This window comes from Patagioenas fasciata, chromosome 1 (genome assembly GCF_037038585.1).
Source record: "Patagioenas fasciata isolate bPatFas1 chromosome 1, bPatFas1.hap1, whole genome shotgun sequence".
Lineage (NCBI taxonomy): Eukaryota > Metazoa > Chordata > Aves > Columbiformes > Columbidae > Patagioenas > Patagioenas fasciata.
Window position 1 is genome coordinate 114904375 of NC_092520.1, and position 18574 is coordinate 114922948.

The 18574-nt window shown below is 38.4% G+C and overlaps 1 protein-coding gene across 1 annotated transcript in view; it reads left to right on the plus strand.

Moving 5' to 3' along the window:
* The window catches only part of PUDP (pseudouridine 5'-phosphatase), an 82653-nt gene extending 65650 nt beyond the window's left edge, over positions 1-17003 (plus strand). Inside the window, exon 4 of the mRNA XM_065856161.2 lies at positions 7782-17003. Coding sequence (XP_065712233.1) covers positions 7782-7958 — 177 coding nt within the window. The 3' untranslated portion in view covers positions 7959-17003. The remainder of the gene's footprint in view (positions 1-7781) is intronic.
* Positions 17004-18574: the final 1571 nt, after the last annotated feature.

Here is an 18574-nt window from a genome sequence, read left to right on the forward strand (position 1 = left end):
GCTGCTCTTTCTATGTGGGAAAATAAGACTAGTCAAGAAGACATTATAGAACGAAAAGAAACTATTGCAAAAAAATTATGCCACTTGAAAAAACTGAGTGGCTCCATGAGAATCAGCTGCCTTCTGCAGCACCTGCTGTTTTGGACATAGGCAGGCAATGGTGTCCAGTCACACAAAACAAGCAGGGTACCTACTGTCCTCAGCCTGCTGTGCTGCGCTTGTGGCTTTGTAGACATTCTCTGTGTCCAAAACGTTCATTGCATTTATTCACAAAATACTTTTTGATATTTAATTGCAGTTCTAATTTGAGACATAGAACTTGGATTCATCAAAATAGGTCCTCCTTTGGATGTACCTGGTTTGTATCTCTGTGTTTGCTCCTGAGATGGGGCCAGCCTCTTCTCCAGGGAGCAGAGTGATCATGCAGTTGGCAACAGGCACAAGCTGAAACACAAGAAACTCCTGCTAGATGCTAAGAAGCTCATTTTTACCATAGGGGTGGGGAAATATGGGAAAAGGTTGCCCAGGAGGTATGTGGAATCTCCATCCTTGCAGATACTCAGAGCTCACTTGGTAAAGGCTCTGAGCAGACTGCACTGGTTGCACATGCATTGAGGAGGGGTGTCTCTAAATGGCCTCCAGGAATCTTTCCAGTGTCAATTATCTTATGATTCTGAGCTCTACATGAAAGGTGCCGTTACTCGAATGTGTTGTGTATTACACATCACAAAAGTCAGTGGTTTTATTAAAGCTACTTCTGTGTGGAAAGGAAGGCAGTGCAGATTAACTGTTTCATTGCACAGAATTCCTTTTTAGGTCGCTTTTAGAGATATGTGGCATAAAAAACCAGCATGTTATGCAATATGAGTAGCCTCAGTAGAGAGCATCTTGAGTATTTGCCTTGTGTCCTCCGTGAAAGAACAATACTCTTCTATGGCTAATCCAGGCTGCGGTTGATTGAGTTAGGTTTCTGCTGCCGAGATAATTGGACACTGTTTCGGAAATGCCTGGGAATTTCTTGAGGCCTGTAACACAAGTTGTCATACAAAGTTCCCAGTGTGCTGTCCTCTAAACACACAGTCCTCTGTGAAAAGAGTTCTCCAACCATCCGGAACGATCAGAGTAACCCTGCATGTAAATGTGACCTTCTCCCTGCCTCACAGAGCCGCTGTGTCTGAGTCTGGCTGTCACTCACAGAAGCACTTTCTTTCACTTGTTGGAGTCCTGGAAATAAGCAAAAAATTTGAAATTTCTCCTCCTTCTTCCCCATCTAGACAGTTTACTCCTCCTGACCTACCTTAAGATAACAATCTCTGAACTGGTTTGTGAGAGAGTAGCTGCTGGTGGGGGCATTTCTGCAAAAGCTGAAAATGCAGAGTGATCTAATTATGTACAGATGTAACACACGTCCTTTTTTTTTCTTTTTTTTTTTAAATTATGATAATGATTTTTATTTTAATCTGATGAGTCTTCTGGAAATTATTTGATTGTTATACTGGTCTGCAACATTCTCCTAGTAGCAAGTTAATAAAAATCTGAATTAAAAAGCATGTATAATGTGCGTATAATTTCCTAAAAGTTCTTAATATGAACCATTGAATCATGAAAAATGGTGACTGGTAGTCAGTATATTGGATACTCTGATGCTTAATTCATTTGATTGTAAGTTTCCAGCTTTTTTTGTTCGTTTGCTATAGCATTTAAAAACATCTTGGTTTACTCCTTATTTTCCATAATGGAACTAAGTGATGGGGCTGTAAGCTGCATGACTTTCTAAAACAGCATATTTAATATGGTTCTATTATCCCTGTCTAGTCAAATTGGCATATGTCCTTAAAATAAAATGAAGTCTAATTCATTATTGTTACTGAGACTTTTCCCACCTATTTCTGGAAAGAGTGCAAGTCCAAAGATTAGGAGAGAAACATTAATTGAGTTATTTCTTTATAGTTTATTTTTAATTCTTCAGAGAGTTAACACAGTGGGAGACCAAAATTGCAGATGCTGTAGCTGCTTAAAATGCATTTATGCAATAATGTTTAAGTGACTCTGGTGGTAAATGGGTCACCCAGAAATACATTTTCCCCTTGTTCCTAGATACTTTGTATATCAAAGCATAGGGGGAAAAAAAAAAAAAAAAGAAAACAGAAGTTACCTATAAAATAACCTTGCATCTTCGTTATGTTAGAAGTTGTTGGGCTTTCCTCTTTTTGAGAATTTCCACCACCTCCCATAAATGAAAACAGCATCTTTTCAGCATCTCAACATTTTATAAGGATTATAGATGGGTCTGTTTTATTCTGAATTACATTATGGTTCTTGAAAATTGCTGGGTCACTCACAGTAGTAATACAGTTGGTCACTAGTGGAATTATTTAGAAAATCTGAAAAAAATGGGTCAGCAAGGGAAAAGATAAAAGTTGTTGAACAAAACAAAAACCATTATTGTAGTAGTAGTAGTAGTAGTAGTAGTATCTTTTAGACTGATAATTTATTTCTTAGGTACTACTTAGTTTTGAATTATGACCACAGAGTATGAGCTAGTTTTTCACAATGAGGAAAGTACAAGTACTTTTGGAAGTGACCAGTCAACAAGTTACCTGTAGAAATGAAAGGCCCAACCGCCTTCTGGTTTGCAGGGACGAATGGTGCAGTTCTGAAATCAATGTCAGCTGACTTGACTCAGTAGATTTATTCCTCTGGCCTGTTTTGAGGCTTACTTTGATACCCATTGAAATCAATGGGGATTTTTTTAGTGATACGATAGAATTTGATTTAGGCTTTAAGTGCTTATATAAGACTGTGTTATGCATGTATACATAAATCAATGTATAAAATTGCGGAATGTTTCTGGAGTGCAGATTTTACAAATAACACATCACGCTTTTGGCTAGTTGATTTGATCATAAAGGAGAAAAATCAAATATAAATAAAGAAATCGCAGAAGGAGAATATGCAATCCATAAGAAGCCCTAAACATTATATGTCATGTTCTAATGCCAAATGTTTCAGTGTCAGCTGAGGACAGAAAGTACTATCTCTTCTCACGAAGTGCAGAAAGAGACTGGTCCGGTTCAGAAGTTGGAGAATGAACATAGGGATAACCTCTCAGAGGTCTTACCAACTCTTTTTGAAACTGTAATTTGAAACCTCAAAATTCCCCTGTTTTCCCTTTTTGTTTTCATTCAGAAGGAGGGAAGAACAAAATTAATTATTAATCTTTATTTTTGTTGTGGTTTAACCTGAGCTAGCAATGCAACCACAACAGCTGCTCACTCACCCCCCTCCCCACCTCCCAAGTAGGAGACAGAATCCAAAGGGAAGGGAGAAACTTGGATTGAGATAAACAAAGTTTAATAAAATAACAAAATACTAATACAGTGCTAGTAAATATATATATATATATATATATATAAATAGAATATAAAATAAAATGTACTCAATGCAATTCCTCATGAACTCCGTCCACACCGAGCAGCCAGTCCCAGGAAACAGCACCCAATCCTGAAGAGCTGATACAGGAGAGAGAAAAAAGGAAAAAAAGGCAGAAAGGCCCAGAGACCTCTGGAAAATGGCAAAATGCCGAACTAGTGAAAGTCCCAAAAAGAACTCCCCCAACTCCAACAAAAAGAGCAAAGAAGAATGCGAGAGAGAGGGACTGGAAGATCCCAACTCTCCTTCAGTATGAAGCATGACGCTAAGGGGATGGAATATTCTCAGTGGTCAGTCTGAATGTCAGTCAAGATCTGCCCCATCCATGCCCCCCTTCTCGATACCTCACACCTGTGGGCAGAGCACTCAGAAGTGCCTTGGCTCTCAGACGAGAGCAATTAAAAACATTAACTCTGTGCTGGAGTGTTATCTGCTTGTTCTTAAACTAAGTCCAAATAATGACCATGCTAGCTACGAAAAAGAAAATTAACTCATTTTCAGTCAAACCAGCACAATTTTTTAAGCACTTTTGTCCCCAGAATGCCTTCTGATTTTTTGTTTGTTTGGGCATTTTGTTGTTCATTTGTTTTGGTTTGTGTTTTAAAGTCAGAATATATACATGCAGTGGTTTTGTATAGGGTGGAGAGTCATTCTTTCAGTACTTCGTCAGAAGGCAGGGTAGTTTTAACTTACTTAGGACTGAAGATGTTTTAAGTGTATATTTTGCCCAGTGAAAGACTTAACCATGTCGGCTTCAGTTTGAACAGACCACAAGGTAAATGTTACAGTGGTAACACAAAAAGAAACCTGAAGTTTAATGTTTTCTTATTAAGTCCATGGTAGCTGTTTCTCATGGAGCATATGGGGAATACAATGTAAAACAATAATATATTTAAAGAAAATGCTTAGGGAAGAAAAGGAAGGCGTTAACAAATACTCAGTTCCTTTTCTTCTCACGTTTTTTATCAAAAGGAATGAAATACTTGATACTCTTACGAGTACGACTCTCATTCAACACTAAAGCATGTGGTTTAGTGTCTGTGTCTGCAAATGTTTTCACTGAGATTAAGGGCCTAACCAGACCAGACCAGAACCAGAAAATGGAAGATTTTTCTAATACGATATGAAATAATTTGAGATTATATTTACCCATTTTAGAGATGATGAAAATTTTCGTCCTTTCTTTATAAAACAATAGATGGTAGTGTTTAATTTACAGACAACTTCTATGTGTATAAATTACACCATCTTTAGTCTCATCCTTCATTCTGTTTTGGAGCTGATACGTCATGTCATATGTGGTCAAGGATATTTCCTTGATAGGCACTCCCAGTGCATATACATTATGTTCAGAGGTTTTTCAAAATCTTGATTTTGGAACTGATTTTAATATATTATCTTCCCAGACTTCTTGGATATCACTAATAGCAGTAACACTTATGGATACCTCTGCTAGTTACATAAATATTCCATTCAGACATTCACAATGTATAGGTTGGAGAGGGTTTGCTGTACCTACCAAGGGCCTAACTAGCAGTCCTTTCTTATATTTTTAGATTTCATTTAGGAAGATGAGGTAATGAGGTGCTGTGGTGATTTTATTGTTTCTTCCTTTGGTTAAGTGAATAATTTTTCTAGATTCATAAAGTGAAATATAAATTAATATGCTTTACTACTTTACTTTTTTAAGCATCTAGTTCATTCCAAAGTGAGAACTGTCCTATATTAATATGACCTTTTGAGTGATCTCATAGCAGGAGTATTGATCAGTGACATGAGTTTTAGAAATAATGCAGAGAAGCAGCCAGAATCTCAGCTGAAGTCTGTATAAATCTCATCTGTCTCTCTGAGTTGGAGTGATGCTGATGTTGCAGTACTCAGGCAAAATGGTAAGAACTTGGCTGCTTTCGTATCTCTAAATTTAGTATGTGGGCGGGCCAGGACAGTGAACAGTTTATAACATCTCTATGCAGCAAAGTTAATAAATCCATTTTGTATGTGATCCTCTCGAAACCTTTCATCATCCATTCAAAATGTTGCTGTGCTGTTGACAGTAAGTGTCAGTAGCGAGAAGAACTGGAGGAAGACCTGGTATACTTATTTCCTGTAACATTAGAGCCACTGTAATTATGGGTTATTTGCCTGGCTTCTTTGGTAATTAAAAGTTTTAATTGCTTCTAGTTCCAGAGAATTAGTTAAGCTTTTCATTATACTTATTGCCTTCCATAATCATCAGCTCCTCTCGTACAGTAAGCTTACTGACATCATGGAAGTCAATTAGGTCTTCCAAGGCAGAGCAGTGTAGTACATTTATTTGTATGGGCTGGATTAGAAAAGGTTTCTGAAAGGCCTTAATAATTCCGTTCTGTGCAACATTTGAGCTTATTCTTCAAAAGGCAAAGCCTGTCAGGGTTTCATTTAACTTTTCAGAGTCCTCAGAGTGCTTAGGGTCACAAGCTGAGGTATTGTTAAGAACAAAAACTATAGGCAGATCTATGCTCCTGTTCTAATAGCAGTTGTTCCAAGATTTGCAGAATCAGCTTGTTACATATTTGTAGTTAGTGATAATAATAAGCATTTGAAAATATCACATTGTTCAAACCAGAATTCAGTGACTGTATAAAGGAAATGAGAAAAAAAAGAGGTGTGATTCTGTTGGCTCACTAAAAATCATTAAGTTTTACTTTATTACCTGCAAGGTAGAAAGCACCTCTTACTTTCTCTTGGCAGACTCTTGAGTGGTTCCTAACATGTTGACTAGCAAGAATCAATATTTTAAGAAGAAAAGAAAGCAGAAAGAAAGGGTATATTCCCTCTTCCACTGTCTCTGATACAGATGGATATGTGTAGTGCAGATATTTAATACAACTTGCAAGTTTTTTTTTCATTGAACATAATAAACTTTTTGTAGGTTGCAACTTGGTTCTCTTAGAGCACAGCTAGAACACACAAACGTTGTGCATCACTAATCTTCCCTGGTGAAATAGTTATTTTTTTGTTAGAGAACCTAAAAGACGCAGTATGCTGTTGTATGTTCTCCTAATGTGTCATATCTGGATTCAAACAAAAGTTAAAGCAAATTATTACCCTTACCCATTCAGTATTAGTTGCCACAGTCTATTGTGTTGTGAAGAAAAGGGTAAGAAAATCCATCCTGTGTGTGTAGGAAGAGATTTGGTAGGTTGGTAATGACTGTAGAGAAGGGCTTAATTCACAAAAGAGAAATTTGTGATAAGGCAGAGTTGCACTCTCTGAAGGCTGTGGGGAAAATTGCACTAACCATCCCAGCATTTGTGTTGAATTACTGAAATTACTTGTGGCAGTGATTTTAGTAGTAGTAGTAGTAGTAGTAGTAGTAGTAGTAGTAGTAGCAGTAGTAGCAGTAGTAGTAGTAGCAGTGCTAATACTGTTGATAGTAAATGCAGTCTGAATTGCGGAAGTGTTAGAAACCACTTGTCAGTGTAGGTGGCGGGATGCCAAAAGTTGCTTTGTCTTGTCCATGACCAAAAATTAAAATTAAAGACTTGGCAATGTTAGGAAGAAATGCTTCAGTATATACATTCTGGAATAAATTCCAGAAGCATTGTCTTTTAATATATAAAAGTTCAGACCATATAATTTGTTATATATTTATTTATGGTAAATATTTATTATTTAATATCCTGATGTTAAATCCTAAACTATGATCTTGCATGATTGTGAATATTGTAAGGCACGAAACTTTTACCTGGCTAAACTGTCTCTTCTCTAAAAGTAACCCTCCAATATAGTTGCTGATTTTCTTTTTCACTGTTGCTTCGGAAGAATTAAGCAAGTAGAACATGAATTCAATAGTGCTCTTCTAACAGTGACTTCTGTCTTACTCCTCACTCATCTGAAGTCCTAATATTGACCTAGGTAGTGTAGTCTTCCCCCTATTGTGTATGTAGGAAATTCCACACCTGTAAGTGGAAGCATTGCTTTTGCCATTTTACAGGTTGTAAAGTTGGTCTTGAAGAGTTAAATTGGCTGCTTATAGAAGTATTTAAACACTTGCTTAACTTTAAGCTTGTGCCTAAATCCATATCCATAAAACAAATCACTTAGGAACATCTGGATAACAAGTTGCTTGGATTTAAATAGGCATTTTGATGTTTTTTTGAATTGAAATTAATTTAAGGTTAATTACCATGCAGATGTTCAAATTGATAGGTTTACCCTTGTTCTTACTAGGTTTGTCTAAGCCAAGAACTGAATTTAGCTTTCTGACTAAGTTTTATGTGACATCATTCTCTCTTTTGAAACAAAAGATTGAAAGTTAATAGTAACATTCTTCTTTATTTTTTTTCCCTCACCTTCTTGTTTCTCAGTGTCTTGTGTTTGAAGATTCACCGCTTGGAGTCAAAGGAGCACTGGCAGCAGGAATGCAAGTGGTTATGGTTCCAGATGAAAAATTAAATCCAGATCTTAAAAAGGAGGCAACACTACTGCTGAAGTCCATGGAGGATTTCAAGCCAGAACTGTTTGGTTTACCAGCATATGATTAATGCCAAATGTCTGGGAACATGCACTTGACTGGAGATCGGGAAAGTGAAATTAAATTTTGTTGTAGTTTTATGATTGTTTTGCATCTTCTCTTCCTCAAAACTAGAGCACAAAAATCCTGTTAACACCAAGGCTTCCACACAGTACCCTTGACAGTTGACTGGAATGTTTGTGATTTGTCATTGTGATAAATGCTGAATCAAAGCAGAGTTTTGTCTTGTGAAATAAATCCAGCCTTGTTCTCTGCACATTGTAATGTTTTCTGGGAATATTATGAAACTATTTAGACAGTTTATTGTAACTTCTTTGGAAGCTTCTTGTTATGTTTCCACTTGATTGACTTACTGTTTAGATCTTAACCAGAAGTCTGTTCTGGTTTGATACAGTTATCTGTATCAAAATCAATGTAATGAGATAAAAGTAAATGCTATCAACATGTTTTTTTCCTCATCCTGTACTTGCCCATCTATTCCCCTTTCTATGCTGTTGTCATTTTTTACCCAGTTATTTGCAGACTTTTTGTTGTACTATCATCTGTGTTTTCTTATTTTGTTTTCTTCTTGAGGGTTGAATGAGATGACTTCCAGAGATCCCTCTACAACCTCCACTATTCTATAATTCTGTCATCTTTTTTTGGCGTGGTGATCGCCTGCTAGGAGCTATACAAGGTTATGTGATCCTACAGTTTAACCAAAATGCTTTGCATCTTACTTCTTCCGTTTCCATATATTCTCCTCATTCACCATATTGCCATGTAGCCTGCCTTTTCATTCTTGTCAGATGAATCCACCCTGTCTCCCTGCTTCAATTCTGAAAAAGTTATGGCCTTAACTCCTTCGTATCCAAATAGCTTTCTGTAGGCCATCCTTACTTTTCCATTCTTATGTCTTTTTTTTGCCAAGTTCCCTACAGAGGGTTTTGCTGTCTGTTGTTAAAAAGACAGAAATTGTAGCTTTGGTTTATTTAAATACTTAAAATTTATTTTCTTGGCTACCATAATTTCCACAAAATATATTATGTTGTCAGCTGTCTCGCTTCTGTTTGTTCCTGTCATCTTGTCAGGACAAGGGTAAAGGTCTCCTTAGAAAATGCTAGACATGTAAAGAGGTTCTGATGGAATCTACAAGTACATGTATGACATGGTAGAAGCAATGTCTTTTTCTAAAGAGACCTATATCATGCAGGTTGTATGACTGTTTGGTATTTTAAAATGCATGATTGTATTCTGCATTTGAAAAACTAAATTTTTAAATGAATGTCCATAAGGTACTCCAAAATCTTGGTAAAATATCAGACTCCATAAAAGCAAGAAGTATGAAATGTGTCAAACAAGAAAATTTCCATGTATTATGACAACACTTCTCTGACTTCATTTTTTTATTGTCACCTGTGTATCTGTGATCTTCCTCACAAAAATGTTTTCTAGGCATTTTTAGTGGTTATCTGGTTTAGGTTTAAGGTTTTTTAACAGGAACAAAAATTAATGAATTATAGGTGCTCCTGGATTTAAAAAAAGCTTTCATGTCTTTTATGTAGACTGCTATTATTTTCTGTTGCTTTAGTCTGTTCATACCCCAAAAAGCTTATTCTGTATGGTCAGTCAAATATGACCTAGACGGTTCCAGAAGATTTTTAGTACAAATAGTAAAATGGTTTGCAGTTCAATGCTTTTCATCAAGGGATCTGGAAGACTTTTTTTAAAAAAAGGCGAAATATTGTTTCAGTGTACGTATTTTGTGTATTTCTTTAGGCCCATGTATATTGCAGTCATTAATGTTTGTACAGTGACAAGACCCCATCCCATCCAATATTAATTCCATTCTTGGTCTATCCAGACAAGAGAGCAGAAATATTGCTGTATAATTCCTCCTTTGACTTATGTTACGTAACACAAAGTGTTGCTGTAGAGCAATAATTCTGAGCTTTCAAATGTAAAACAGGTGCCTGTTGGGATCCCCTTAGTTCATAATTGCTGAATTCCAACAGGGAAGTTACTAGGTAGAATAAGCTTTAATAAGCCGTAATTAGTAACTTTTCCAAAGTTTTGCATATATTTAATTTAACTGGGGAGTTTTACAAAAAATGAAAATGAAACACATGAGTTTACTTTGAAGGAACTGTCATCAAAGTCTTCAGTTTTCTTTTTAAAGATGTAGAGACATTAATGCATACATCACTGACAAAATCAGAATTACTTCATCATGACCACCATGATGAAATCAGCATACCCTACAATTCTAATTTAATAGCCCTATCTTTTGCAGAGAATTAATAGTCAGAAAACTTCCATTTCTTAACAATAAATCTTATCCCTTACAATTATTCTTTCATGCGTTTAGTATCCCACCTGGCAGTTGTCAGATTACTGCCCCAAACTGAATTCTGTGAACCTGAACCATATGCTATAACCTTCCCCTTATAGTAAAATTCCTCTCCATGTACTTCACTGGCTGCTGGGCTGAACTTCGTGGTCCTGGGCTGAACATTTTTACTGTTATTATAGTAAGTATCAGTGTTTTATGGTTAGCTTTTCACTTCACTGAATGAGAAATCAAGAGAGTACACAAAATTAAATTATTCATCTATAGTAACAGATATAGTAATAGGAGCTACCAGGAAAGATTCATAAAGCTTTAAACTAGATTGGAAGGGGAAAGAGGGCAGTACTAGGCCAGTCTGTGATGAGCAGCAGGGTGGCACACCAAAGATCAGGGAGCTGCATGATAGTGAGATTCTTCAGACTGTGCCACGAGGTGAAGGGCAAAACCAACCACACTTGAAGTGCTTCTACACTAACGCACACAGCATGAGAAGCAAGCAAGATGAATTAGAAGCCTTGTCCCAGTCCCAGGGATATCATATAATTGGCATTAGGGAAACCTGTTGGGAGGAATCCTGTGATTGGCGCTCCGTGATGGATGGCTACAGGCTCTTCAGAAGGGGCAAGCAGGGTAGGACAGGCTGGGGATGGCACTGAATGTGGCAGAGGAGCTGGAGTGCATGGAGCTGGCAGTTGGCAATGGCAAAGTTGAGAGCCTCTGGATAAGGATAGAGGGTCAGACAAAGTGGATGTTGTCATGGGTGTCTACTATAGGCCACCCAGCAAGGATGGCAACACTGATGAGTTATTCTTTAAGGAACTAAGCAAAGCATCCAAGTCATCTGCCTTTGTCTTCATGAGAGACTTCAACTTGCCAGATGTCAACTGGGAATATCACACAGCTGGCAACAACAGGTCCAGAAGATTGCTTAACCATCTGGACAATAGCTTCTTGGTACAGGTACTAAAGGAACTGACGAGGAAAGGTGCCTTTCTGAATTTCCTGCTCACTAACAGAGAGGGTCTTGTGGATGAGGTGTCAATTGGTGGCTGTCTTGGCCACAATGACCATGAAGCAGTCAGGTTTAAAATCTATACTAACAGGAAGAAAACTGACAGCAAGACCTCAGCTCTGGATATGAGGACAGCAGACTTCAGATTGCTTATAGAACTACTTAGTAAGTTCCCCTGGAAAAAACTTTTGAAGGTTTTGGGGTCCATCAGTGCTGGTTACTTTTTAAGTACCACCTACTAAAAGCACAGGAGCAGGCAATTCCAAAATGTCAAAAGTCAAGCAGCTGAGGCAAAAAGCCAGCTTGGAGGAGCAGGAATCTTCTTGAATTATGGCAAAAAAATAAAGTATATGGTCAGTGGAAGCAAGGTCAGGCATCATAGGAGGACTACAGAGATGCTGCTCACCGCTGTAGGGAGGAAGTTTATGTGGCCAAAGCTCAATTAGAGTTTAAGCTGGCTGGTACTGTGGGGGACAATAAAAAGGGCTTTTAAAAATATCTTAATGACAAAAAAGCAAGCCTAGAAATAACATTGGCCCATTACTTGATGAGCATGGTCAGCTCATAAATGGGGACACAGACAAAGCTGAAACGTTTAATGCTTTCTTCGCCTTGGTCTTCAGCACCAAAAATGGGCTTTGGGACCCCTAGAGCCCCGAACTAGAAAGCCATGGCTGTGAGAATGACAGACTCCAAATCAACCTCAAACTTGTACAGGATTTGCTACTCCAGCTGAATCCCTGCAAGTCGATGGGGCCTGATGGGATTCATCCAAGGGTGCTTAAAGAGCTGGCTGACGTCACAGCAAGACCTCTCTCTGTGATTTTTCAGTGCTCTTGGGAGTCTGGACAGGTCCCAGCTGACTGGAAGCTGGCAAATGTTGTCCCAGTCTTCAAGGGCAACAGGTATGACCCCAGCAGCTGCAGGACTGTCAGTCTCTCTTCTGTGCCTGGAAAAATTATGGAGAAGATCATTTTGGGAATTACTGAAAAACACCCGAATGACAACACACTCACTGATCCCAGCCAGCATGGGTTCATGAGGGGAAAGTCCTGCTTAAAAAACTTAATTTCTTTCTCTTACAAGGTTACCCACCTAGTTGACCGAAGGATGCTTGTTGATGTGATCTTTTTGGATTTCAGTAAAGCCTTTGATACTGTCCTTCACAGTATCCTCCTGGACAAGATGTCCAGCATACAGCTGGATAAACACACAATGCAGTGGGTGAGCAATTGGCTGACGGACTGGGTTCAAAGAGTTCTAGTAAATGGGGTTATGTTGGGCTGGGGCCCAGTCACTAGCAGGGTTCCACAGGGACCTATCTTAAGGCCAGCACTCTTCAATGTCTTTATAAATGGCCTCAGGTTGCACCAGGGGAGGTTTAGATTGGATATTGGGAAAAAATTCTTCATGGAAAGGATTGTCAGGCATTGGAACAGGCTGCCCAGGGAAGTGGTGGAGTCACCGTACCTGAAGGTGTTTAAAAGCTATTTGGATGAGGTTCTTAGGGACATGGTTTAGTGCTAGAGTTAGGTTATGATTGGACTCAATGGTCCCGAGTGTCTCTTCCAACTGAAATGATTCTAGGATTCTGTGACTTGGACACAGGACTTGGGGGAATACTAAGTTCACCAATTATACAAAATTGGGAGGAGCTGTCGACACTCTCGAGGGCAGAGAGACCCTGCAGATGGATCTGGACAAATTGGAGAAATGGGCAATCACCAACCACATGAAGTTTAACAAGGGCAAGTGCTGGATTTTGCACCTGGGACATGGCAACCCTGGCTGTACATAGAGACTGGGGGATGAGATGATGGAGAGCAGCTCTGTGGAGAGGGATCTGGGCATTCTGGTTGATGGCAAGTTGAACATGAGCCAACAGTGTCCCTGGCAGCCAAGATGGTCAACCATGTCTTGGGTGCCTCAAGCACAGCATTGCCAGCCAGCGAGGGAGGTGATTGTCCCGCTCTGCTCTGCACTGGTGCGACCTCACCTGGAGCACTGTGTGCAGGTCTGGGCAACACAAGATAAAAAGGATATAAAGCTACTGCAGAGTGTCCAGAAAAGGGCTACAAAGTTGATGAAGTGTTTAGAGGGGAAACCCTATGAGGAGCAGCTAGAGTCACTTGGTTTGTTCAGGCTGGAGAAGGGGAAACTGAGAAGAGACCTCATGGCGGCTATAGCTTCCTCACAAGCAGAGGAGGAGGGGCAAGCGCTGATGTCTCTGGTGACCAGTGACAGAACCTGAGGGAATGTCAGGAAGATGTGCCAGGGGGGATTTAGGTTGGACATCAGGAAAAGGTTCTTCACTCAGAGGGTGGTGGAGCACTGGAACAGGCTCCCCAGGGAGGTGTCTCGGCCCCAAGCCTGGCAGTGTTCAAGAAGAGACTGGACAACACCCTCAGACACACGGTGTGAACTGTGGGGTTGTCATGTGCAGGGACAGGAGTTGGACTCAATGATCCTTGTGGGTCCCTTCCAACTCAGGACATTCTATGATTCCATAATCTTAAAAATCCTGTCATTTTCCATCATATGCAAGGTGAATGTTCATGTCAGCAGTAGGTGACTATAGCCTGCCTGATTAACCCTATATCAATGTGTGTTTGTATGTATTTCTTTACCTACTTTTTGGTTGGATTTCTGTTGCTGCTGCTCAATCATCTCAACAACATCTGTTCAGAAAATTTAAAAAAAAAGGATTTAAAACTTGGATCCTTTCCCCTCCTTCTGTCTGCTGCTTTCCAGATGGAGTCCTGTTCTGACTGAACTAAAAAAATCCATATCAGATCCTGGATACAGATCATGAGCATGACATGACATGTGAGCAATCGGGAAATTTGAATGCGCCATCTGTGTTTGTATGAAGATGACTGTTAAAAACTAATCCAAAAACTCTATATTCTAACTTAGCAAGCAGTCTTCAATTCCAACAAACACTTCAGTACATGCTTAATGCATTTTTTGTAAGCATAGGAAGTATGTACCAGCTTAATTTTAAGCATACATCTAGTTTTATTTGTTTTTATACAGAACATGTGCTTCAGGCATATTCTGAGAAGAACTGCAGCCTCTACAAGATAAAGGCAAAACTTCATGACCAAGTTTTTACTATTGGAAAATAGCATAAGTTCAGCAAGATGGAGCTAAATCCAACCATTAAAATACATTAAAAAAAAAAAGGGGGAAGTTAGTTATGTATGAAGTGTTTTATTGCAACTTAAACTCCTTTCTACCTCACAAGTGAATTAGGTTTTACATTTTACTGGAAATCCAATGAGATTAATCTTGGTAAAATTTCAGGTTGCAAAGGTATACATAAACTGGAATTTTCATTGAGTATATTCATGTGAAATTCACTGCATTGGAACAGGATTGCTTTCAAAATACAGTCTGACTTCTGCAAAGCTTTTCATTTGCCTTCTACAAATAAAGTGCAGGAAAAGCTGAGATGTGCATTCCTCATTTGAATTAGATGTCTTCCTAAAAAATGCTACAGTTAAACCATAGAAACTTCCGCCCAGAATCAAGCTCATGTTGCATATATTCCAAAAAATTTCTTTGGTAGAAGCCAAACTAGATAAATTAGAAAAAATTTCATGTAACTTCATAGGGAGGAATGAAATGATTTTCCACTGCATTAAAATGGAACCTTTTTCTTCAAATTAATTTGTTTACATTTATTTGTTTCTAATTTACCACTTTGTAACTGCGCTTCCTCTGTTTTGATATTGAGAGTAGAACTTGATTTTTTGAAAATTAGTGGAAATTAGTGGTAAGACTGGAATGGAGGAAAAGGAACGCTCTTGGAACACTTCTGTGTCCCAAGAGAAACATAACTGTCATCAGCACTTTATGTTAGCCTTTCCTTTGGCTGACACTTCAAAACCTGTGGATCTAATTGGCTCATTAATAGTAACAGTATCCCATCCAGATCTCGGTATGACTGCAGGTAAAACTGCTAACTTACTCTCAAATGTGATAAAATCAAAGACTTAGGAACTTCAAATTAGAGGTTCATTGTCCAGATCATCCTTCTACTTGCTGTGAAAAGAAAGTGTTTAGTAGGGGATCACGTAGATCTACAGAAAAAGACACCTGCCATAGGCTCCCTGTACAAAGATGCAGCTTGTTTGGGGAAGAATGTAAATTTGATTGTTCCACAAAATAGTTTTGTTTCTGATTACTTTTTCCAAAGGAAGGGTAGAAACATGCAGGGGCAAGAGGAAGACACACACAGAACAGCTATTCTGAACCTCCTTTCAGTCTCCCAGAGGAGGTGCCTGAGACCAAGAAAAGGAGTGGAGTTCTTCCAGCTGTTAGCAGAGGTATTGCTTTGGCACAACAAATAGACATACACCATTTTTTTCTCTGTTCTCACAGTTTTCTCTACTGCATATGAACTTTAGAGGTAAACAAAAATATGTGAAATGCAGTTAGGCTTCAGTTGCAGAAAATTCTGTATATACATTGCCAGAAATGCAAACAAGCATCTCTGCGACATACCAGTACAATTGCTGTTCTCAGTGGTTGCCCCAGCGACAGCTTCTCATGCTCTGTAGTTAGTCAGCTGAGACACGGTCAAGCACTGGACCATGGTAGTTAAGCTGAAGAAAGAGAAGGTAAGTGCTACACTGGGAGGAAAAAAAAATAATAACAATACAGAAAGAATATTTTCCCTTTTCAGAAAATGCTGAAAGTCATTTGATGGTGTTGTACTTTGTGAAATGTCTTTTTCCTGATGCAGAATGTAATTTCAGCAAACAGTAGTTATACCACCTAGGAATATTTCACACATTTAACCAGCTGCAGCATATCCACAGAGGCATGGATGTTATAAGCCAGTTTTAAGTAAGGAGAGAATGGTTTTCATTACAGTACCAAGAAAGGGCATGGGATGGGGTACACAAGCTGAGGAAAACCAGGAGTTAATCTTTACTGAAATACCATCTTGATTTAAAAATTGTGAAGACTGTGCAAACTGTATCGAATCATTTTATTACTGTGTCTTTATTGTTTGGATATGGTCCAAAAGTGCTATATTACCTGAAACACTGCAGAGCTGATTATGTCAAAATGGATTTGCTGGTGGCCTATGACTGCAGCCTTGTAAACTTATTGATTATGGCCCTCAACATTGTTCTTATTGATGGCAGCATCTGAAACATCGTAAAACCCAGGGCGTTCACTTTATTTAGACCAAATACATTAGGGAAGTGACTTCATGTTTTTCAGTGCAATATGAGATAGAAAAACAGGGTGGATTTTTTGCCATCTTAGAGCAAATCTTACTGTAAGGAAATTTATTAATCATGTATTTTCATCCTGTCATATTTCATTAGCCCATGTTATGTAACTCTGGTTAGTAATGATTTTATCGAAGTTACACAGCAAACATGTAGCTGAAATTTGTGACTAAAAATGAATTTATTTGTCTGGAGTGTACTAAACACATTGCATGCCTATCTTATCAAATTATTGTTATTTTTTTGTGGGTATGGTAAAGGAAGGTGGTTTGTGAAATTGTGTATGGGTCATAGGTCCTTTCAGCTCTGATTTTCTAGTAAAGATTCAAGTGTATTAAGAACAGCTTGTAAACCTCTTCTTATGTGAAGGACTTTCTGACATCTGGATGACAGGAGCTGTCATCTGTGCACTTCTTAAAACCATTGCTGTATCTGATATGAAATTAACACTACTTATAAACTCAACAGAGAGTGCTTTATCTTTACTGAAGTTCACACCTGTGTGAAATTTTGCTGAAGGAAAGTGAACAGTGAAATCTCGCTCTAATAAGGGAAGAAACGGAGGGAGGGAGAGAGGGAGGGAGAGAGGGAAGGAGATAGGAAGGAAGGAGTGGGGAAAGGAAGGAGCAGAACAGCACCCTGCCCACTTAGTTGACTCAAGCCTTCTCAGTCAAGTGAATCATCAGTGTGGTCATGGAAAGATTTTTATGATTATGAGATATGTTTGTCTCTTCTCCTCCCAAGCTGAGACTCTGTAGGCTTTAAAAATACAGGATATTTCTCAATGATATTTACTTAGAATATCAGCCTTCCCCAGGAAATGGAAGTAAACCATAATCACCGTAAATTCTGATTTAAAGAGAGAGACTGCTTAGGGGAGTAAACACTCAATATGAGCACCCCACAGAGAGATTTACATTCCCTTTTCCAGTGATACCTAACCAGGTGTAGATTACCTAGTATGATGTTTAGCAAATGACAGCACCTAACATGAAACAGTCTTCTTTTCACAGCAAGTTAATTGCATTAATATTGACCTCACTTGTGGTGCAAGATTTACAACTACCTCTACCTCTATGCTTCTGTGGCAGCATGAGTACCCAGTCTAGCTATTCTGTAGATGATCTGAATGTGTATTATATCAGCTTTTCATTTCTACAATGACCACACCAAAGAATGCACATTTAGTATTCTGTGAGTGATTACATACTGAGTATCTGAGATAGCTTCTCACAAAGGTGACTGGAACCATCCGTTGGGAACTATCACAGGTATTTGTTCTAGTCTGCCTATTATTTTTATACAACTCCATGCATTTTTAGTTCAATAATTTACAAAACTTTCTTCTTGCACCCTTCCTTCCATTAAGCCATCAGAAGTTATTACCACAATATTGGCCTTGCTAGTTGCTATTAAGATGTCTTTATCACAAGATTATTAGTTCTTTAGCTTGGTTTGGTTTTTTGTTTGTTTGTCATGTTTTTGGTTTTGGTTTTGTGTTTTTGTTTTTGTTTTGTTCTTTTTTTTGTTTGTTTGGCTGTTTTGGGGGGTTGTTTTTAGTGTTTCTTTTGTCATTTTGTTTGTTGTTTTTATTTTTATGTTTGTTTTTTTTTTTTTCCCTGGGTTTGTTTTGTTTTGTTGCTTTGTTCGTTTTTTAAAAATACGAGCTAAAAATCTGCAGAACAAAGTAGTCACTTCAGAGAAGTGCTAGTAAAATGTGTTTTCTTACACTTGCTGTTTCTAAAATCCAGTTAGGGGCAATTGAACATTAAGAGACTTAGACAAACCTCTGACTCCAGGACGGTTGTGCTTTACTGGAAGACTTCCAACACTGCTTTGCACTGAATTTGGTCTATAACTAAACATCCAGTTCACTTTGTGCCATGATGCTAGGCAAACTTCAGAAACACTTAATTGATGTAAATTAACATGTGTTGTGGAATTGTTCGTACACTGCTATAGAAAATTTAAAAATGATACTGCAGACTGTGGTGATTTGTGCCAAATCATGATATCTTCCTGTCTGGTTCAGTGGA